Below are 24,410 nucleotides of genomic sequence, written 5' to 3'. Positions count from 1 at the left end.
TGGTTAGTCATTTTGGTCAGCAAATAATCCACTGAGCACTACATGTGTCAGTCCCTGGGCTGGGAGCTGAGTGATGGCTAAGGCAGCAGCATGCTGAGTGCTGTTGTCTGAAAATTGAGGGGAAAGTCCATAGCATTACTGAGCAGATGGGCACACAGGGGAGCAGCCCTTAACTAAAGTTCCACAGGTAGGAATGGGGTGGGTGGAGTGTGAGAAAGGTGGAAAAAACCAGGGAGGAGGTAAAACCTTGGCAGAGCCCTGAGGAATGAGTGTGAGTTGAGTAAAGAGAGGAGGAAGGATATCCCGGAAGAAGGGGCAGCACAGTTGAAGGCTAGGAGGTGAGCAAGGGTGTGGAGTATTTGCGGAACCATAGGTGGATTCCAGAGCATGGTGAGAGGTGTGGAGAGGTGAGAGATGAGGCAGAAGAGGCAGTATGGACAGACCAGGTCTTGCAAAGAAGACTCAGGGTCTTCCCAATTGAGAGTAAGTGAGAGAGATATGAAGGGGCAGGACCAGGGCTCTCTTCATGAAGAAGTGTGTCTAGTGGAAGTTGGCAGAGAGTTTCCAATCTTTCCCTGCAGAGCCAGACAAGAAATGGTAGAAAAGGCTTCCACTCTAGAATGAGTGTTTCTGTTTACAGATGAGAGAACGAATGCTTGGGGTGAGAGGAGAGAACCCATCAGGCCACAAAGGGGAAGCACTGAGTCCCATTTCAGAAAGTTTGCCTTGTCTCTGGCCTCCCCATCCTCACCATCAACCTCATGGGGGATGAACAGTGGTCGCTGGGCTACTGGTGACAGTGGAGATCTTAGAGGTCCCATACAATGAGCTTTGATGGACTACTTTTGTTTCTGAATTCTCAGTAATCAAGAATTGCCTAACTCTTTTTTTCCTCTGGGTGTCTAAAGACAGGATTTTAGACCTCCGGAAATAGTGAAGATACTGGGACTGCTTTCTCCCTTCCTCCCCATTTCCGAGTTTAATCATTTAGTTTAAGGTATAAATAAAAATTCAACCGGGGGGGTCTTGCCTGAATCCCACAACCAGAATAGAATGCCCCTCCTGTTATGTATTGATTATGAGGCCATGTGGTATGTAGGAAGAGCACTGGCCTAAGAGTTGGGACAATAGGCTTTCCAGGTCACACTGTCTCTTACTAGTGATGAAGCCTTGGGTTCATATTTCCTATATTCCAGGCCTCAGTTCCTTTGTCTTGTAAATGGGGACAACAGTCCTTGCCCTGGAACCTTACAGGGCTCTTGTGAAAATTAAAGAAGGGAGTTAGGCTGTGAAAACTAACATATGCTCTGTGAATAAATGTGCTAGTTCAAGCAGCTCACCTGGGATCACAGAAACTGTTTTTAATGCTCTAAGAACTCTGAATGTCCGCAGGCCTGAGATCCCACGGAGATCTATTGCTGTGCCAACATATCTGTAGGACCAGAAGTTAGTCAGCATCTCTGCAAGCAAGGGTCCTGGGGATGCATGCAGCATAAATAAGGACAACTTGGGGTATCACTAACCTAGAGAGCATGCAGAACAGACACTTAGAATCTAGTGACACTGCCATCTATAGACTGACACTGACACTGATTTCATTATTGTAACATTTTTCAGAGTGGACCCTTTGAGAAGATGCATTGTGATCTAGGCAACATTGCATGTGGATGGATCTTCAAACACGGGGGTTTGACTAACCAGTCTCCTCAGACACTGATTTCTCAGGAGGAGACCACCATTTCAGGTGGGTACAAGGCTGAGCCTTGTCTGATCCACTGTGACAGGCTAACTATCATCTCAGATTTGAGGTCTTTGACATCTCCTCATGGGCACGGGACTAATCTTGGAAAGCAATGCCCAAAGCGGTACTCTGTGGCAAGAAAGCCCCAGGCCATACAATTCCAAATGAGGAAGCTGAACTGAGATGAAGAACCATCTTCAGAGTGTGAGCCTGGATACACCCATAAGCCCCACATGGACACACATGCAAAGCTTTTTATTTTATTTTATTTCAATGGTTTTGAGGGAACAGGTGGTGTTTGGTTACATGAATACGTTCTTTATCTGTATTTCAACAGTTTTGGGGGAACAGGTGGTATTTGGTTGCACAGAAAATTCTTTAATGCTGATTTCTGAGATTTTGGTGCACCCATCACCCGAGCAGTGTATGCTGTACCCAGTGTGTAGTCTCTTATCCCTTACCTTCCTCTCCTCCTTCCCCACAAGTCCCCAAAGTCCATTATGTCATTGTTATGCCTTTGCATCCTCATAGCTTAGCTCCTTCTTGTAAGTAAAAATATACGATGTTTGGCTTTCCATTCCTGAGTTACTTCACTTAGAATAATGATTTCCAACTTCATCCAGCTTGCTGCCAATGCCATTCTTTCATTCCTTTTTACCACTGAGTAGTATTCTATGGTGTGTGTACACCACATTTTCTTTATCCACTTGTTGGTTGATGGGCATTTAGGTTGGTTCCATATTTTTGCAATTGCAAACTATGCTGCTATAAACATACATATATTTTCATATAATGGCTTATTTTCCTCTGGGTAGATACCCAGTAGTGGGATTGCTGGATCAAATGGTAGTTCTACTTTTAGTTCTTTAAGGAATCTCCATAATGTTTTCCTTAGTGGTTGTACTAGTATACATTCCCACCAGCAGTGTAAAAGTGTTCCCTTTTCATTATATCCATGCCAACATCTATCATTTTTTGATTATGGCCATTCTTGCAGGAGTAAGGTTGTCTCATTGTGGTTTTAATTTGCATTTCCCTGATAATTAATGATGCTGAGCATTTTTTTCCTGTTTGTTGGCCATTTGTATATCTTCTTTTGAGAATTGTGTATTCTTGTCCTTTGCCCACTTTTGGATGGGATTTTTTTTCTTGCTGATTTATTTGTGTTTCTTGTAGATTCTGGATAATCGTTTTTTGTTGGATGCATAGATTGTGGAGATTTTCTCCCATCCTATGGGTTGTCTGTTTACTTGGATGGTTATTTCTCTAGCTGTGCAACAGCTTTTTAGTTTAATTAGATCCCATCTATTTATTTTTGTTTTTGTTGGATTTGCTTTGGGACCTTGGTCATGAACTGTTTGCCTAAGCCAATGTCTAGAAGAGTTTTTCCAATGTTATCTTCTAGAAATTTTATAATTTCAGGTCTTAGATTTAAGTCTTTTATCCATCTTGAATTGATTTTTGTATGAGGCGAGAGATGAAGATTCAGTCTCCTTCTTCTACATGTGCCTTGCTAATTATCCCACCACCATTTGTTGAATAAGGTGTCCTTTCCCCACTTTATGTTTTTGTTTGCTTTTTCAAAGATCAGTTGGCTGTAAGTATTTGGCTTTATTTCTGAGTTCTCTATTCTATTCCATGGGTCTATGTGCCTGTTTTTATACCTGTATCATGCTGTTTTGGTAGCTATAGCCTTGTAGTATAGTTTGAAATCAGCGAATGTGATACCTCCAGATTTTGTTCTTCTTGCTTAGTCTTGCTTTGGCTATGTGGATTCTTTTTTGGTTCCATATGAATTTTAGGGTTGTTATTTCTATTTCTGTGAAGAATGATGATGGTACTTCAATGGGAATTGCATTGAATCTGTAGATTGCTTTTGCAGTATGGTCATTTTCACAATATTGATTTTATCCATCTGTGAGCATGGAATGTGTTTCCATTTGTTTGTGTCATCTATGATTTATTTCAGCAGTGTTTTATAGTTTTCCTTGTAGAAAGCTTTCACCTTTTTGGTTAGGTATAGTCCTAAGATTTTTTTTTTTTTTTTTGCAGCTGTTGTAAAAGGGATTGAGTTCTTGATTTGTTTCTCAGCTTGGTTGCTGGTGGTGTACAGTAGTGCTACTGATTTGTATACATTGTTTTTGTATCCCAAAACTTTACTGAATTCATTTATTAGATCGAGGAGCTTTTTGGATGAGTCTTTAGGGTTTCCTAGGCATACAGTCGTATCATTGTTGAACAGCAACAGTTTGACTTCCCCTTTACTGATTTAGATTCCCTTTATTTATTTCTCTTGTCTGATTGCTCTGGCTAGGACTTCCAGTACTATGGGGGATAGAAATGGTGAAAGTGGGCATCCTTGTCTTGTTCTCATTCTCAGGGGGAATGCTTTCAACTTTTCCCTGTTCGGTATAATGTCGGCTATGGGTTTGTCATAGGTGGCTTTTATTACCTTGAAGTATGTCCCTTCTATGCCAATTTTGTTGAGGGTTTTAATCATAATGGGATGCTGGATTTTGTCAAATGCTTTTCCTGCATCTATTGAGAAGATCATGTAATTTTTTGTTTTAATTCGGTTTATGTGACGTACAGCATTTATTGACTTGTGTAGGTTAAATCATCCCTACCTCCCTGGTATGAAATCCCCATTGATCATGGTGTATTATCTTTTTGATATGTGTTGGATTCAATTAGCTAGCATTTTGTTGAGGATTTCTGCATCTTTGTTCATCAGGGATACTGTCTGTAGTTCTTTTGTAAATATCCTTTTTTGGTTTTGATATCAGGGTGATACTGGCTTCATAGAGTGATTTAGGAGGATTCCTTCTTTCTGTATCTTTTGGAATAGTTTCAATAAAATTGGTACCAATTTTTCTTTGAATGTCTGATAGAATTCAGCTGGGAATCTCGTCTGCTCCTGGACTTTTTTTCTTGGCAAGTTTTGAATTACTGTTTCAATCTTGCTACTTGTTATTGGTCTGTTTAGAGTTTCTATTACTTTCTGATTTAATCTAAGAGGGTTGTATATTTCCAGGAATTTATCCATCTCCTCTAGATTTTCTAGTTTGTGCAAATAAAGGTGTTCATAGTAGCCTTGAATTTTTTTTTTTTTTTTTGTATTTCTGTGGTATCATTTGTAATGTCTCCCATTTCATTTCTAATTGAGCTTATTTGGATCTTCTCTCTTCCTTTCTTGGTTAATCTTGTTAACGGTCAATCAATTTTGTGTATCTTTTTAAAGAACCAGCTTTTTGTTTCACTTATATTTTGTATAATTATTATTTTTTGTTTGAATTTCATTTAGTCTTGCCCTGATCTTTGTTATTCCTTTTCTTCTGCTGGGTTTGGGTCTGTTTTGTTCTTGTTTCTCTAATTCCTTGAGGCATGACCTTAGATTATCAATTTGTCCTCTTTCATACTTTTTGATGTAGGTATTTAATGCTATGAGCTTTCCTCTTAGCACTGCTTTTGCTGTATCCCAGAGGTTTTGATAAGTTGTGTGATTGTTGTCATTCAGTTCAAAAAATTTTCAAACTTCCATCTTGATTTCGTTGTTGACCCAAAGATCTTTCAAGAGCAGATTGTTTAGTTTTCATGTATTTGTATAGTTTTGTGGGTTCTTTCAGAGTTAACTCCCAGGTTTATTTGACTGTGCTCTGAGAGGATACTTGACATAATTTCTACTTTCTTAAATTTATTGAAATTTGTTTTGCTATCTGTCATGTGGTCTACCTTAGAGAATATTCCATGTGCTGATGAATAGAATCTATATTCTGCAGTTGTGGGGTAGAATGCCCTGCAAATATCTGTTAAGTCCATTTGTTCTAGGTTATAGTTTAAGTTCATTGTTTCTTTGTTGACTTTCTGTCTTGATGACCTGTCTAGTGCTGTCAGTGGAGTATTGATCCGCCACTATTATTGTACTGCTATCTATCTCATTTCTTAGGTCTAATAGTAGTTGTTTTATAAATTTGGGAGCTCAATGTTAGGTGCATATGTATTTAGAATTATGATCTTTTTCCATTGGACTAATTATTTTATCATTATATAATGTCCCTATTTGTCTTTTAAATGCATGGAATATCTTTCCCCCTCTCTTTACCTTAAGTTTATGTGGCTTCTTATGTGTTAGGTGAGTCTCTTGAAGACAGCAGATATTTGGTTAGTGGATTTTCATCCTTTCTGCCCTTCTGTGTCTTTTAAGTGGATCATTTGGGGCATTTACATTCAACATTAATATTGAGATGTGAGGTACTGTTCTATTCATTATGCTAGTTGTTGGCTTAATTTATTTTTTTTATTGTGTTATTGTTTTATAGGTCCTGTGATATTTATGCTTTAAGGAGGTTCTATTTTGGTGTATTTTAAGTTTTTATTTCAAGATTTAGAATTCCTTTTAGCATTTCTTGTAGTGCTGGCTTGGTAGTGGCAAATTCCCTCACCATTTGTTTGTCTGAAAAAAAAAACTTTATCTTTTCTTCACTTATGAAGCTTAGTTTAACTGGATACAATATTCTTGGCTGGCACTTATTTTATTTCAGGAGGCTAAAAATGGGACTCTAATCTCTTCTGGCTTTCAAGGTTTCTGTTGAGAAATCTGCTGATAATCTAATGGGTTTTCCTTTATAGGTTATCTGAGGCTTTTGTGTCACAGCTCTTAAGATTCTTTGTCTTGACTTTAGATAACCTGATGTTTATTTGCCTAGGTGATGATATTTTTAGAGATGCATTTCCAAGGTATTCTTTGAGTTTCTTATATTTGGATGTCTATATTTCTAACAAGGCCAAAGAAGTTTTCCTCAATTATTCCCTCAAATAAGTTTTCCAAACTTTTAGATTTCCTTCTTCCTTGGAAACACCCATTATTGTTAGGTTTGGTTGTTTCACATAATCCCAAATTTGTTGACTGCTTTGTCACTTTTTTTTTATTTCTTTTTTTGTGTGTCTCAGTTTGGGTCAATTTAAAAGCTTTGTCTTTGAGCTCTGACGTTCTTTCTTCTACTTGTTCTAGTCTATTGTTGAAACTTTCCACTGCATTTTATATTTCTCTAATTTCCATTTCCAGAAATTGTGATTATTTATTCTTTATATCTATTTCTCTAGAGGATTTTCCATCCATATCCTGTTGTTTTAAAAATTTCTTTAAGTTAGTTTTTATTTTTATCTGGTATCTCCTTGAATCACTTAATATTCTTTTTTTTTTTTTTTTTGAGACGAAGATGGAGTTTCGCTCTTTTTGCCCAGGCTGGAGTACAATGACACAATCTCGGCTCACGGCAACCTCTGCCTCCCAGGTTCAAGTGATTCTCCTGCCTCAGTCTCCTGAGTAGCTGGGATTACAGGCATGCACCACCACACCCAGCTAATTTTGTATTTTTTAGTAGAGACTGAGTTTTTCCATGTTGGCTCCAGGCTGGTCTCGAACTCCTGACCTCAGGTGATCTGCCCACCTCGGCCTCCCAAAGTGTTGAGATTACAGGCGTGAGCCACTGTGCCCAGCCCTGAATTCTTTATCTGGCAATTCAGATATTTCTTATTGGTTTGGATCCATTGTTGGGGAGCTAGTTTGATCTTTTGAGGGGTGTTATTAAACCCTCTTTTGTCATATTACCAGAAGTGCTTTTCTGGTTCCTTCTCATTTGAGTAGACTATTTCAGTGAAAAGATCTGGAACTGAAGGGCAACATGGTGTTCAGATTCTTTTGTTTCATGGGTGATCTCTTGATGTGGTGCTCTCCCCATTCCCCTGGGGATGGGGCTTCCTGAGAGCTGGACTGCAGTGATTGTTATTGCTCTTCTGGGCATAGCCACACAGTGGGGCTGCGAGGCTCTGGGGTGGTGCTGGGAAATGTCTGCAAAGAGTCCTGTGATGTGATTGATCTTGAAGTCTCCCAGTCATGGATATCAGCATCTGTTCTGGTGAAGGTGGCAGAGGAATGAAGTAGAGTCTGTGAGAGTCCTTGGTTGTAGATAGGTTTAGTGTGCTGGCTTTCTTGAATGCTAGCTATGTTAGCTGTGAAGTTGTCACATGGACAGACTCAGGACATCTGGTTAGCCAGGATATTGCAGGCAGTGCAATTGGCTATTGTTTTCTTCTTCCTGGGATCAAAGTTATTCTTCCATGAGTTGCTTTAATGGCCTGAGTGGGTTGGCCTCCAGTCGGTAGGTGATGCTTTCAATAGAGCACTAGCGCATTAGTAGAAGGGGGATCTGAGCTCGCCCTAAGTTAGCCAGGGTAAATGTTTTAGTTTCTCAGGTGATAAGCAGGGACATAAAGCTTCCAAGAGTTTCTGTGTTTTGTGTTCTGCTACCAGGGCAGGTAGGAAAATACCATCAGGTGGGGGCAGGGGTAGGCGAGTCTGGACTCAGAGTCTTCTTGGGTGGGGGTTGCTGTGGCCACTGTGGGGGAAGGGAGTTGGTTCTCAGGCCAATGGGGTTGTGCTCCAGAGGGAATTTTGGCTTCCTCTGCTGTGCCACAGAGTTCTCCAGGGAAGTGGGGGATAGCTGGTAGTGAGAGGCCTCGCCTAGCGGTCATGTAGTTGGTGAGGCTGGTCTTGCTCCTGCAGTGCCCCACTCAGACCTTGCCCCAGGCTGTGAGCTTCCCCACTGAGAAAGAAAGCATGACTTTTGTACCTCATCCCTCCCCGTCTGCTTGCAGTTCCCATTTGCCCCGTGGATTCTGCTCAAGAAAATTTGTGACCAGTTGAAATTATTGCTAATTTTAGTTGCAGTTTCTTTCACCCTGTGACCCCCTCCCTGATTCCACTGGCTGCCTTCCCCAAGGGCCCCTGTGAGATATAGTCAGGGATGGATTCCCTGGTCTCAAGCTGGAGACTGGGAGTGCCTACAAGGCACTTTCCTCTGCTGCTTCTACTTTTATATTTTATGGGCTCCCTAAATTTATTTACGTTCCAGATAAGGGTAAATTCTTCTCCTGTCATCTGGATTTTCAGATTCCCCAGTCGGGATGTGTGTTTGGAGGCAGGTTTCCCCCCCTCACACTTTGGGAGCTCACAGTTTTTCACCCGTCTTGTAGAATTTGCAGCAGTGTGCCACTTATTTAAAAGGATCTGTGAATTATTTCAGTTCTCCTGGTATATTCCTGCAGTGGTTCTTGGAGCAAACGTCCATGGGTGAGTATCCACACACTGTCCAAGTGGGACCTGCATGTTAGCCCTGTCTCCTACCCACCATTTTGTTCCCTCTTCTCTCACACATGCAGATCTGCACAGAGAATTACTCACGCCAGGGTAATGACGCTAAAATCCAACCAGTTCCAAGGATCTCTCAGGTACGTGAACTCATTGAGACAAAATCCTCTTGCCAGTATCTTTATCAAGGCTTCAAAGGTGTAAATGACGGTGAAGACATACCTGGGAAGGAGGGTAGAAAAGGAGCATCAACTGTGCCATGGAGAGTACTCAGGGGGTTCCTTCTGCTTCCAGGAGGGAGGGATGAGCTTCTGTGATTGCTCCAAGAAAAAACATCCAAAGAATATCACCAAGGTGATGAGGGGGAAGAAGGTAAGGCAAGGAAACAAGACACAGACTGAGGAAAAAGGAAGGGCCACACAAATAGATGGAGTGGGGAGGGATGTGTGTGGCTGGGACAACCAGCAGCTTCTGCTGTTCTGGGGTTAGGCAGAGGGCAGTAGCGGGTGAAGAGCAAGGATTCTCCTGTTCTATGTCTGCCAGGGCCTCCCTACCCTGCAGGAAACTGGAGGCTCATCTAAAAACTCCCAGTTTTTAGAGACTGGAGGGCAGACTGATGAGAGGTAACTGACAGGGCAGACCCAAGAAAGCTGAAAACTGGCTGAAGCAGGGAATACCCAGAAGCAAGCCAAGCTGTACCGCAGAGTCCCAGAACTGCTTGGAATGTAGAGATGCTAAGTATCTCTGAAAGCAAGGTTTGGGGGAGGGTGATAAGTAGGGCTGAAAGAACTGTTTGAAAGTTTTTACAAGAACCAGTTGGGCTTTCTAGATGCTGCTTTATACCATCCATTCAGTGAGAAACTGCTTCTGCTCCAGCAATGGATTAGATGCTCATTTTCTTAAGAGTTGAAGAAGAGGGAAAGAGTTGCATACTGAAAAATGCACATAAAGAAAAGTTTACATACTGAAAGGCAAACAACTCCCCTCCCTATTCACTTCTGTCCCTCATTAAGTTTCCAGAAGATAGTCAGGTTTAGAGCCCATGAAGATGCTACACTTTTAACATGAGCAGCCAGCCAGGGAGCAACAGGAATTTGAAGGATGCTTCTAACACCAGAAACCAAAGCAACCAAACAACTGGAAAAAAAAAAAAAAAGAAGAAGAAAGAAAAGAAAAAGAGACAATACAGAGGGCAGAAGCAAAGTTAGAGAAATAAAACTGTATTGGCCAGGCACAGTGGCTCACGCCTGTAATCCCAGCACTTTGGGAGGCCTAGGCTGGCGGATCACAAGGTCAGGAGATCGAGACCATCCTGGCTAACACGGTGAAACCCCATCTCTACAAAATATTAGCCAGGCAGAGTGGCAGGCCCCTGTAGTCCCAGCTACTCGGGAGGCTGAGGTGGGAGAATGGCACGAACCCGGGAGGCAGAGCTTGCAGTGAGCGGAGATATCACGCCACTGAGCTCCAGCCTGGATGACAGAGCAAAACTCCATCTCCAAACAAACAAACAAACAAACAAAAAAGGGTACCTATATTTTTAGAGAGTTAAGAGGTAAGAAGAGGTTCCACATATAGAACAAGAACAGAAGACCGTAAAAAGTACCTTCAAAGAAAAAATGGAATAGGAGGACTTGTAAATAAAGTTTTGGAAATCTCACAGAAAGTGGAACAAAAAAGCAAAAATGGATAAGAATGATAAAAAGTTTGAAAATTAGAGAATCAGACTAGGAGGCATATTGTTTGACTAATAGGAGGGCTAGAAAGAAATTAGAAGACAATGAGCAAGGCCTTCAAAATTAAGAGGAAAATAACTTCTAATACAGAAGTCTTTACCTAGCCAAACTGTCAAAGAAGAAGGTAGAATATATGAAGTCTTGGGAAATTTACTTCTTAGTTACCCTTATAATAAAGTTACTAGAAGCTGGGCATAGTGGTGTGTACCTGTAGTCCTAACTACTTGGGAGGTTGAGGCAGAAGGATCACTAGAACCCAGGAGTTTGAGGCCAACAGCCTGGGCAACATAGAGAGACTTTGTCTTAAAAAAAAAGTTACTAGAGGATATTCTCCATCCAAACAAGAAGCATATATGCGATCCAGGGAAGAGGCAAAAGGAATCCAAAAAAAGGATGAAGAAGAAAAAATATCTAGAAAACAGCTGTGCATCAGGCCTAGAAAACATCTAGGTCAGAATGAGGCAGAAGATGAAGTACTCCAGCAGTGATTTCCATAAGAAAAAAATGATACACATGCACCTGATGTGTGCAAATAAATTGAAGCAACAATTAAACATCTGGAGAAGAGTTTGGGAACAAATTAGGGATAAATAGAAAACTAAGCAAACAAAGAAACAAATCCTTATTAACTCCAGGGAAAGTAAAAACATTGTGCAAAAAGGAAATATAGTTAAAGTACACTGCATGACACAGCTGTAAACAGTGTTTACTTAGCAATGTAATGTAATTATATATGTAGTCAGACAATGGATATATTATCTGATGATCTAAGTGAAGATTATAATATAACTGTAACAGAAAGACGAGGGTGAGAGGAAATGAGTTTGTGTATGTGGCCTTAAGTTTGTTCTCATAATAGAAAGCCAATAAATAACATCAGAAATTGAAAAATTAAACATTAGTAGTATGAATATCTTATTGGAGATAGGGAGGTGTCAGAAGACACAGGTAAAAAAAGCTAAAAGTGATGGCCTCTGGAAAGAAGAGATGAGAAAAATGAAATTGCTGCTTTTTTTGGTCAGAATCTTTATAAAACTCGGTGACCTTTTAAATCACAAACATATATGTCTTCAATAAAAGTAAAAGTCAAATTAAAAAGTGAATAATTTTTTTCACATCTGTGAGAGGAGAAATCATGTTTGAAATCATGAAGAAATCTATATCTGGCTGCATAGCTGCTTGAGCTGTCAGCTTCCATATCTTGTTGGTTTCCCCCACACACTCTTTATGTTTTCTAAATTAGAAAATCTTAACTCAGAATTATAGGTTGTTGCGAAGCTTTGACGGATATTTCTGGTTTGTCAAATCAAACACAGACCCATAAATTACGGAGAGAGTGCTCTCTAAAGACTATTTTCAGTGTTTCACCAGAAGGCAAGTGCCCCAGCTCAACAGCAGCTAATGGAGTTGCATCCTCTCTTTGGTGGTATTTGGCTCTGCAAGGTATTTTTCAATGTCCGGTTACAGCATTTGGATGTAATTTCTAATAAGCCGACTGTGTTATTTCCTAAGTGCTTTTTCTGGTGAATGAAGAAAATCATTGGGTATTGGGAAAAAGTCAAGCTTTCAGTCATTGAGGCGCTTGCACCACTGATGTCTGATTGTTATGAATCCCGATATTCAGGCTCTGAAAGCAAAGATTCATAATATTCAAATTCTGAATGGATCACTGAGCTACCCAACTTGTATTCATAAAAATGGTAATTAAAAAAATTTCATTCCTTATTTTTAAAACTCTGTGTAAGCCTTTCCTATTTGCCAGCCAAAGCAATTCAGTGTGGGAGAGCAGCCTCTCTTACTCACTTTTCATTTCAACCCAGTAGGTCAAAGAGATGTACACTAAGTGACCACAATCAGTTTGTATTCACAATTTCCACTGTGTACCTCAACAGCAAATCAGAATCTGGAGGCATACTACAGACCCCCAGCTGCGTTCTGTGGATAAGGTGTACACTAGCATTGGGATTTGGAAGCAGCATCTTCTATCTGGATAGTGATACCTTTCCTTGCTGACTTTGTGGCTGGATTTCTTCAACGGCAATTTAATACCTTTCCTCTTTAAATAAGAAGTTTTGGTAAACTATGCATAATATACATAACATAACATTTAGTACTTTCACCATTTTTAAGTACACAATTTAGTGGCATTAAGTACATTCATTGTTGTGGAACCGTCACCACTATCTGTTTCCAAACTTTTTTATAATCCCCAACAGAAATGTACCCATTAAACAATAACTCCCTACTCCTCCTGTCTGGCAACTTCTACTCTACTCTCTGTCTCCATGAATCTGCCTGTTCTAGGTACCTACTAAAGGTGGAATCATGCAACGTTTGTTCTTTTGCGTTTGAGTTATTTTACTTAGCACAATGCTTCGTCAATGTTGTGGCATGTATCAGAATCTCATTCGTTTTTAAAATTGAATGATATTCCATTGTTTACGTATATACTACATTTTTTATCCATTCATCTGCTGATGGACATATTTGGCTATTGTGAATAATGCTGCTACAAACATTAGTGCATAAGCCAACATACCTTTTAAAGTCTGTTTCATATTTTCAAACCAATTTTTAATTATACCAGAAAGCTCTCCTTTTAAAATTAGCTTCATGATAAATAGAACAAGAAGTCACCGAGTCTTTCCCATATATATAGTGAACATATGCTGACAACTTATTTATTCATAGTTTTGTTCAACTATAAAATAAAATGTCTGCTCATATACATAACAGTCATTGACTTTAAATGCCAGTCACATTATAAGGAATGCAATATTTCTGATTAAGGAATTATACCAATTGTTTTTCTTGTTTCTTTTCCAACTGCAATATTTGTAATTGATTTGGAAACTGGTTTCGTATCTTACCAGCAAGAGTGCAATTGTGCTTGTTTTTGATATGAGGATGAATGATGACTCTATAGTTTTGTTGTCTTCTCAAACTTTAACGTAAAATTTTCACAGTTTTATACTGGAAAGCATTATTTTGTACTTGTAGTAGAGACAGTCAATTGGTTTAAAAGTGGGGTTGATAAGCTTTATTGGAAAATAATATGGAAGTTTTGATCGCTTTATATCATTACTTGACAAAAATGTTAGCAGATAATAAACTGGGTGCTAGGACAAAAGGATCATTAGTCCAATAAAATTCAATTATCATTATTCATTGTCATGACTCCCATTTTCTTATATATTTTTGTCTGTTTTGGGGAGATTATCCACATCCATTGTCCACTTGTCTCATGACAAACATATTCATGCTTTATATTTTTACAATGGAGGCCATTCATTACTTATATTGTGACCTTATTTCACATTATAGGATTTGTATTTCTATTTTTATCATTATTGTTAGGTTTCAGAAAACCACTTTCAAAGTGATGACTCCCTTTTTGTGAATGGTGGTGTTATGCAATGCGACAGTAACAATGGCAAATGCAAGTCTGACTAGTGTAAACAACCGTCAGGTGACAATAAAATACATTAGTCAAGATAAACTGCCTATAATTACGTCCACGTTAACCATTATGAACGAAATCAGTTTTTGAAGCACTTGCGCTGTTTTTGAAAACATAAAAAGTTAGAAATTCTATGAATACCATAATTAATCTTATATGTTAGATTTTAAAATTATATGTGCATAGAGATCCTTAGATCACTTGTTGAGAAACATTGTAGGAGATGGAGAGAGATGAATTGCTCTGCTAAACAAAGTAAGAATAAGTTGGAGTTCCCAGGGACAATTCAGGAGGGAGTTGGTACATCCCAAAGGGACAGTTTATGAAAGATTACAGGCCAGCCTCATTTAGCAAAATAGATAAAATGAAATACGGCAAATTGAATCCAGTGAAATCATCATCTGGAACCATTAAAAATAGACTAGCAAATCTGTTAGTTTACAGATTTACTATATTAACAGATGAAAGACTATATGATAACTTCAATAAATATAAAAATACTGATAGAAGCCAATACCCATTAATGATGAAAATCTCAACAAACAAGAAATGGAAAAAATTTGATATAAAGAGTAATTGTGAGACTCTTAGAAACATCATAATAGTGAAACATTAGAATCACACACTTTAAAATCTGGAGCAAAATAAATATGCTCACTGTCGTAGCTTTGAATCAGAATCATGCTGAAGGTCCTGGCCAATTCAGTAAGACAGGAAAAATAAACAAATGGTATAAGAATCATAAAGGAAGAAAAAGTTTGTCATTATTTGCAGATAATATAACTGTTTAAATAGAAAGTCCAAGGGAATCTACAGAAAAATTTAACTTTAAGGAGCTCAGCAGGGTTGCTGGATGCAAAATCAATATATAGAAATTAATAATATTAAGATAGTTTAGCAATAATAAATATTCAACAGGGCAACCAAAATTGCAATGTACCTAGGAAAAAGACATAAAATGTTGTAGAAAAATATTAAAGAAAACCTGTATAAATTAAGAGATCTGCCATACTGATGTGTGGGAAGCCTTCGTATTGTAAATGTGGTAATTCTTCCTGTGGTGATAAATAAATTTAGCGCATTACCAAACAAAGTTTCCACAGACTTGTAAGAAAAGAGCTGGAAAATATGACCCTTAAACTGATATGGAAAAGTAAAGAAACAAGAGGAACCAAAATAATTTTCAAGAAGACAAATAAGGAGGGGAATGTGAATCAACCAGGTTAAGTCTTACTATAGAGCGTTTTAATCCATGTGGTGTTGACTCAGGATGTGACAATGAGATTACTGGGAGAAACTAGATTCCGTCAACATGGGAATCTGGTGCATGGCAGAAGCAGTGGTAGAAACCACTTGGGAAATGATGTGTTGAAAATAATGTTGGAATAATCCATATGGAAAAGTATTGGAAGCCTATCTCATACCACACACACACACAAATAAATCCTAGGAGATTAAAATACCTAAATGTAGAAAGGAAAACTGACTTTGAGGAGAAAACACAGAGTAATACCTTTATGGAATACTATATGGCAATAAAAAATGAATGAATTAGGTCTTCATGTATCCATTTGGGCAAATCTCAAAAACATAATTTTAAAACATCAGATAAAGCACACATACAATATGATAACAGTTCCATAAATTTCAAAAGATACAAATCAATACTTTATGCATGCAGTGTTAAACACCCACTTCCCCGTCTGCAGTAGATGCAGCTTCATTTCACATGTTCTTTTCCAGTTGAGAAAACATTTATCTTCCCTACAACCGAATTGCTATAATTTGTCAAGGTTTTCCAGAATTTTGATATGGTTAGTGATGAGTGTCCTAGGGTCATCAAAGAGCCCCTTCAATGACTCTCTTAAACCAGGGCATGGGGAGAGTAGGAAAGTTCTGGTCTTGCCCTTCTTAACAATTTTTGACCCTCTGTTCTCTTCACCTTCTGGTGCCCAATCTGAGGAAGAATCTTTAGTTTCTTCCTAAGCAAAAAAGGGGATTAAAAAATGGAATATATATCTTTATCTTTCCACAAGCAGACAGATATGCAGGCATATAGAAAGGCATAGAGCCACCATTATCAGCAGGTAATCATGCAAAGCTAGTGTTTCAGCAAGGAATAATAGAAAGGAGGGAAGACAAGGAAAAAAGTTTGTGTTAAGAACATGGCAATAAGATTGGTTTCTGATTCCTTACTGGCTACAATTTAATGCTTTTTCAAAAATATCCAGCATGATCTTTAGAGCCCCAGTCTATCCCAAGGACATTTATTCTCTTCCTCTGGGCTCTCAGCAACATAGGAAACAGCTAATGGCTATTATCAATTTGCATTTCAAAAAGAAAATCTAGTCTGATTATTTCCACGAGGCCAAGGATGCTGAACATCATCCAATACCTGTCACACAAATCCCCAGGCTGGTGACCATATAGGTAGATTTGTATATGTTATATTTTTCATAGTGTGCATATAAAGGGAATTATGTCAATAATTCAGTTAATACAAAATCTCTTAAAGAATGGATTTGATATTGAGAATGGAAAGGATCCAACTTTGGAAGACAATTTGGCAACATCTCAAAAATTAAAATGTACACCCTTTTGACCTGGCAATTCTACTTCTACAAATTCATCCCTTAATTTTACTCATATTATGTGTACGAAGACACATGTGTAAGAATATTCACCAAAAAATTAATATATGGTGGCAAAATATGAGGATTATGTTAATTATGATAAACATGAATGTCTATCAATAGTAAGACAGTTAAATAAACTTTGCTTCATCCATGCAAATGAAATCTGTTCAGCTAATTTCTACAAAACAGCTGCTGCTGGGATTTTTTGGGGGATGTCATTGAATTTATAGACTAATTTGGGCAGCACTCACACTTTAACAATTGTGAATCTTCTAATTCAGTCACATGAGACATCCTTTAATTCATTTAGGTACTTTAAAATTTCTCTCAATAATGCTTTTTTTTTTTAGTATAAAGGTCTTGTGCATATTTTTAAAACAGCATTTGGATTTATTAGATCTACTGTTTTTCTATTTTCTAATTTATTGCTTTTTATAATTATTAACTTCTTTCATTTGTTATCCTTTTTCCAGTTTTATGTTAGGTCTTTAAATAATTTCTTTTCAGCTTTTATTGATATAAATATTCTATGCTTTAGTGCTGTGAATTATTCCCTGAATATGTATGTCTTTAACTGCACTCTCTAGGTTTTTATTAAACTGTTTTTTATCTTTTCTTCCCTAGAAATTATATAATTTTAGTTTGTAGTTTGTCTTTTGTCCAAGAGTTCTTTAAGAGAGATTTTTAAAAAGTTATCAAGTGGAAAGTCCTCTCATTTTATTAAATTTGGTTATTATTTTTTAACTTTTTTGCAATGTGGTCAGAGAATGTTTTCTATATTATTTCCACTTTCTGGAGCTTAGTGAGGTTTTTGTCATGGCTTAATATTTGGTTTGATTTGTTTGTTTTTTTGAAAAGGATGTGCATTTTCTATTGTTAGGGAAGGTAGTTTGCTATATATTAATCAGATACATTATATTAATTATATTACTAGGTCATCTATAACTTTACATACTTTTTAATACATTTGATCTGTTATTGGCTAAAATTAATTGAAAATTTCTATTCCTACAATGTTTTCATTTATCTTCCTACTCTAATAATTTTTGATTTATAAATATTGTTGCCATCTTATTTGTTGCAAAGATATAGATTACTATTATGTCTTTAATATTAATATGTCTGTGCAATTTTTGTCCTATTTCATGCTTTTTGACCTAAATTCCACTTTCTATAATATTAAGATCATGGATACTGCTTTCTTTGTTTGCCTTTGCTTATGTCTTTCGAATTCTATAATTTTAGCCTTTCTGTGTTACCATGAGGAGTATCTTTTTTATTCAACATAGAGTTGGGTATTGCTTTGTAATGTAATAGGCATTTTTAAAAATAGGTGAGTCAAATCCATTTATATTTATTGACATGACAGATTTGCTTAGTCTTAGCTTGTTTATATTATTTTATGTGATGTATTTAGTTTTTAAAATATTAGGTTGGTACAAAAGTAATTGTGGTTTTTGCATTGTTGAAATTTGCCATTTGATATTGGAATACATTCTTAAATAAATGTGGCTATGTTATACATCATTTTAATGTTCATTTCTCACTTTATGTTTTTTTGTTAATGACTTCTTGCTGTTTATTTTATATTTATTTTAGACTATGGAAATTATGTTACAGAAAAAGCAAATTCTAGCAATTTTCTTATTTGAGTTCAAAATGGGTTGTAAAGCAGCAGAGACAACTTAACATCAACAATGCATTTAGCCCAGGAACTGCTAACAAAGATACAGTGCAGTGGTGGGTCAAGAAGTTTTGCAAAGGAGAGAGCCTTGAAGATGAGGAGAGTAGTGGCTGGCCATTGCAAGTTGACAATGACCAGTTGAGAGCAATCATTGAAGTTGATCCTCTTACAACTACACAAGAAGTTGCCGAAGAACACAACATGACCGTTCTATGGTCGTTCGTCATTTGAAGCAAATTGGAAAGGTGAAAAAGCTCCATAAGTGGGTGCCTCATAAGCTAAGGAAAAACGTTTAAAAAATCATTTTGAAGTGTTGTCTTCTCTTATTCTATGTAACAAAAATGAACTATTTCTTAATCAGATTGTGATGTGCGATGAAAAGTGAATTTTATATGACAACTTGCAATGACCAGCTTGCTGGCTGGATTGAGAAGAAGTTCCAAAGCACTTCCCAAAACCCAACTTGCACCAAAAAAAGTCATAGTCACTGCTTGGTGGTCTGCTGCCGGTCTGATCCACTATAGCTTTCTGAATCGCAGCAAAGCCATTACATCTGAGAAGTATGCTCAGTAAATCGATGAGATGCACAGAAAACTGCAAGGCCCAAAGCCAGCATTGGTCAATAGAAAGGGCCCATTCACTCTGATAGTAGTTTCTTTTGCTGTGCAGAAGCTCTTTAGTTTAATTAGATCCCATTTGTCAATTTTGGCTTTTGTTGCCGTTGCTTTTGGTGTTTTAGACATGAAGTCCTTGCCCATGCCTACGTCCTGAATGGTATTACCTAGGTTTTCTTCTAGGGTTTTTATGGTATTAGGTCTAACATTTAAGTCTCTAATCCATCTTGAATTAATTTTCACATAAGGAGTAAGGAAAGGATCCAGTTTCAGCTTTCTACTTATGGTTAGCCAATTTTCCCAGCACCATTTATTAAATAGGGAATCCTTTCCCCATTCCCTACAGAATGGGAGAAAATTTTTGCAATCTAGTCATCTGACAAAGGGCTAATATCCAGAACCTACAAAGAACTCAAACAAATTTACAAGAAAAAAACAAACAACCCCATCAAAAAGTGGGCAAAGGATATGAACAGACATTTCTCAAAAGAAGACATGCATACAGCCAACAGACACATGAAAAAATGCTCATCATCACTCACCATCAGAGAAATGCAAATCAAAACCACAATGAGGTACCATCTCACACCAGTTAGAATTGCAATCATTAAAAAGTCAGGAAACAACAGGTGTTGGAGAGGATGTGGAGAAATAGGAATACTTTTACACTGTTGGTGGGATTGTAAACTAGTTCAACCATTATGGAAAACAATATGGTGATTCCTCAAGGATCTAGAACTATAAGTACCATATGACCCAGCCATCCCATTACTGGGTATATACCCAAAGGATTATAAATCATGCTGCTATAAAGACACATGCACACGTATGTTCATTGCGGCACTATTCACAATAGCAAAGACTTGGAATCAACCCAAATGTCCATCAGTGACAGACTGGATTAAGAAAATGTGGCACATATACACCATGGAATACTATGCAGCCATAAAAAAGGATGAGTTTGTGTCCTTTGTAGGGACATGGATGCAGCTGGAAACCATCATTCTCAGCAAACTATCGCAAGAACAGAAAACCAAACACCGCATGTTCTCACTCATAGATGGGAACTGGACAATGAGATCACTTGGACTCAGGAAGGGGAACATCACACACCGGGGCCTATTATGGGGAGGGGGGGAAGGTGGAGGGGGGAGGGATTGCATTGGGAGTTATACCAGATTTAAAGGACGAGTTGATGGGTACTGACGAGTTGATGGGTGCAGCACACCAACATGGCACAAGTATACATATATAACAAACCTGCACATTATGCACATGTACCCTAGAACTTAAAGTATAATAATAAAAAAAAAATAGAAAGGGCCCAATTCTTCTCCACAACAACTGACTGCATGTCACACAGTCAACACTTACTTCAAAAGTTGAGCGAATTGGGCTATGAAGTTTTGCCTCATCTGCCATATTCACCTGACCTCTCACCAACCAACTACCACTTGTTCAAGCATCTCGACAACTTTTTGCAGGTGAAACACTTCCACAACCAGGAGGATGCAGAAAATGCTTTCCAAGAGTTTGTTGAATCCCGAAGCATTGACTTTTATGTTACAGGAATAAACAAACTCATTTCTTATTGGCAAAAATGTGTTGATTGTAATGGTTCTTACTTTGATTAATAAATATGTGTTTGAGCCTAGTTATAATGATTTAATATTCACGGTCTGAAACCCCAATTACTTTTGCACCTTTTCATTATTTGGCGTATCTTGTTTGCTTTTCATTTTTTGACGTACAATTCTTCCAGTATTTAGAATTTGTCATATTATTTCTTACAAATATATAGATTACTAAAGAGTTTGTATCTTTATCCTAGTGGTTATCTTTATAAGTAAAAACTTATTATAAATTTTTAATTATAATTAAAACCATGTAATACATTGTCCTTAGTGTGCTAGTTCTTGAAACAAAATCTCTCATTTCAGTTTGGTGATTCTCTTTCCTTTCCTCTCTGTTTTATCCATCATCTGACTGTATTTAATAATTTTTTTTTTGTGCTTACCTTTGTACTGTCAAATATAATTATTTTGTCCATTTCTTCATTTGTCAACTTTAAATAATACTCTTTAACTTCCTGTTATTATAGAAACAGCAGTAAGTGAACATACTCTGCTCCCAGGTTCTTTCCTCTTTCTGCTTCCATTTCTTGCTGTTTGTATCATGTCAACACTTGCAGGGCCTCTGGGGCTTGTAGGGGGTAAAATGCCTTTATTCTCATTTTTATCCCCCTCTGGAGGCACCGTGGTTTAACAAGCCCTGATCTGCTAAGTGATTTAGCACTTCTCCGCCCTCTTCTGGTCTTCTAATTGTTTTGACATCATTTGTTCTCTGTGTTTTTCATTCTCTTTCTCTTTGTTCTTGTATATTTATACTGTTCTTTTCCCCATGCTGTCATTCTATTGGCATTTTGAGAGGGTGGGGTAAAACATATGCATTCTATCTTCCATATTTAACCAGAATCTCCAGATAACTCCCAAATAACTCATTTTGAAAAAAGTGTTTTGCATTAAAAGTTTGGAAGAAGCATAGACATTTTACGTGCTATATAATCTCAACTATATTAAATATAATTTTATGATTTTGTGATTTCTCTACCTAGTTACCATCTTCTGATTTATATTTTCAGTGTTCAGCATTAATGCAATGGTCATTTATTTTAAAAATTATTAAGTTTTTATTATGATATGTAACATGTATAATAAAAATGTACATAAAACATAAATTAATTGTTTTAAACAAATGCTTGTGTATTAATCAGACCTTGATGCCGTAACAAACTATCGTAGATGGGTAGCTTATGCAACAGAAATTTATTTTCTCAAAAATCTGGAGGTTAAATCCTGAGATTGGGATGTCAGCATAGTTGGGTCTGGGGAAGACTCTCTTTCTAGCTTGTAGATGACTGCTTTGTCCTTGTGTTCTCACACGAAGGGGAGAAGACTCTGTCTCTTTCTCTTATAAGGACACCAGTTCTACCACTTAAGGGCTCTACTCTTGTGACTTCATTTAACCTCAGTCACCTCCTTAAAGGCCCAATCTCCAACATAGCAACATGAGGGGTTAGTTTCAACATTTGAATTTTGAGGGGACACAATTCACTCCATAGTAGCTTGCGTGACAACTACCCATGCCATAAAATGGAGCATGACCAACACTTCACCAGCCCCTTCTCAATTACATCCTCCTTCCTCTGCCCTGGAGGCTACTATTCTCCTAATTTTTGGTACTTTTTTTTGCCTTACTTTATTGATGTTTTTTACTTCATAAGTATGCATTCCTAAACAAAATAGTTTAGTTTTGCCTGATTTCAAATTTTATATAAATGAATCATGTTTATATAATCCTTTGCATTTGGCCTTTTTTGTTCAATATTACATTCTTAAGACTCATCCTTATTGTTGTGTAGGACTAAAGTTCATTCATTTTTATTGAAGTACATTTTCTCATTTTAGAATGTAACAGAAATAGTTAACGTACTCAAAGTTTATGGACATTTGAGTGGTTTCTGGTTTGGGGTTTTTATGGGCAAATGTTCATAAACTTTCTTGTAACTATATTCTGGTGGCCACATTACATATTTCTGTTAAACACAGGTATGTTAAGAGTGTAATAGAAGAATACAGTATATGTGTGCTTTCGCCTTTACCAGATAATGCCCAATGCTTTCCAAAGAGGTTGTCCAAATTTACACTCCCACTGGCAGTGTGTGAGTTTCTGTTCCTCCATGTCATTCCCAATACTTGGTATTGTGACACTTTAAAAAATTTCCCTTCTATGATGAACATGTAATAATATTTCAGTATGATTTTAATTTGCATCTCTTTGATTTAAAAAAAGGTTAAGAATACTTTCATATGTTTATGGCCATTTAGATTTCCACTTTCGTAAAGTGCCTATTCAAATTTTGTGCTATTTTACAAGTGGTTGTTCTGACATTTTTCTAATTGATTTGTAGGGTTCATTACTCTGAATATAAGCACTTGCTTTTTCACGCTCTTAAAGTTGTCTTCTGGTGAACATTCTTAATTGTAGTATACTAAAATGTATCAGTTTTTTCCTCTATAGTTAGTGCTTTTTGTGTCATATGTAATAAAGTTTTCCTTAATCTGAGGTCATAAAGATATTCTTCTTTGTTTTTTTCTTTCAAAAAGCTTATCCACCACGATCAAGTTGGCTTCATACCTGGGATCAAAGCTGGTTCAACATATGCAAGTCAATAAATATAATCCATCACAAAAACAAAACCCACATGATTATCTCAATAGATGCAGAAAAGGCCTTCGACAAAATTCAACACCCCTTCATGCTAAAAACTCTCAATAAACTAGGTATGAAGGAATATATCTCAAAATAATAAGAGCTATTTATGATAAACACCCAGCCAATATCATACTGAATGGGCAAAAACTGGAAGCATTTCCTTTGAAAACCAGCACAAGACAAGGATGCCCTGTCTCACCACTCCTATTCAACATAGTATTGGAAGTTCTGGCCAGGGCAATCAGGCAACAGAAAGAAAAAAGGGGCATTCAAATAGGAAAAGAGGAAGTCAAATTGTCTCTGTTTGCAGATGACATGATTGTATATTTAGAAAACCCCATCATCTCAGCCCAAAATCTCCTTAAGCTGATAAGCAACTTCAGCAAAGTCTCAGGATACAAAATCAGTGTACAAAAATCACAAGCATTCCTATACAACAGTAACAGACAAACAGCCAAATCATGAGTGAACTCCCATTCACAGTTGCTACAAAGAGAATAAAATACCTAGGAATACAACTTACAAGGAATGTGAAGGACTTCTTCAAGGAGAAGTAAAAACAATCTACAAAAAACTTAAAGAAATCCAGAATCTACAAAAAACTTAAAGAAATTTACAAAAAAAAAAACCAAACAACCCCACCAAAAAGTGGGCAAAGGATATGAACAGACACTTCTCAAAAGAAGACTTTTATGTAGACAACAAGCATATGATAGAAAGCTCATCATCACTGGTCATTAGAGAAATGCAAATCAAAACCACAATGAGATAGCATCTCATACCAGTTAGAATGGCAATCATTAAAAAGTCAGATGCTGGAGAGGATGTGGAGAAATAGGAATGCTTTTACACTGTTGGTGGGAGTGAAATTAGTTCAACCATTGTGGAAGACAGTGTGGTGATTCCTCAAGGATCTAGAACCAGAAATACCGTTTGACCCAGCAATCCCACTGCGGGGTATATACCCAAAAGATTATAAATTATTCTACTATAAAGACACATGCACACATATGTTTATTGGGGCACTCTTCACAATAGCAAAGAGTTAGAACCAACCAAATGTCCATCAGTGATAGACTGGATAAAGAAAATGTAGCACATCCCTAGAACTTAA

The 24,410-nt window shown here is 37.3% G+C and overlaps 1 protein-coding gene across 3 annotated transcripts in view; it reads right to left on the bottom strand.

Annotated features, from left to right (window-relative positions):
* The window catches only part of SCN10A (sodium voltage-gated channel alpha subunit 10), a 95,794-nt gene that overhangs the window by 63,655 nt on the left and 7,729 nt on the right, over positions 1 to 24,410 (bottom strand). For all 3 annotated transcript variants that reach the window (XM_023231614.1, XM_023231615.1, XM_023231616.1), the window contains exons 4-5: positions 8,985 to 9,113; positions 1,341 to 1,432 (exon numbers count right to left, since the gene is read on the bottom strand). In XM_023231614.1, the coding sequence (XP_023087382.1) occupies positions 1,341 to 1,432; positions 8,985 to 9,113 (221 nt within the window). The remainder of the gene's footprint in view (positions 1 to 1,340; positions 1,433 to 8,984; positions 9,114 to 24,410) is intronic.

Source organism: Piliocolobus tephrosceles, chromosome 2 (genome assembly GCF_002776525.5).
Source record: "Piliocolobus tephrosceles isolate RC106 chromosome 2, ASM277652v3, whole genome shotgun sequence".
Lineage (NCBI taxonomy): Eukaryota > Metazoa > Chordata > Mammalia > Primates > Cercopithecidae > Piliocolobus > Piliocolobus tephrosceles.
This window is presented reverse-complemented; position numbering and strand designations above follow the sequence as displayed.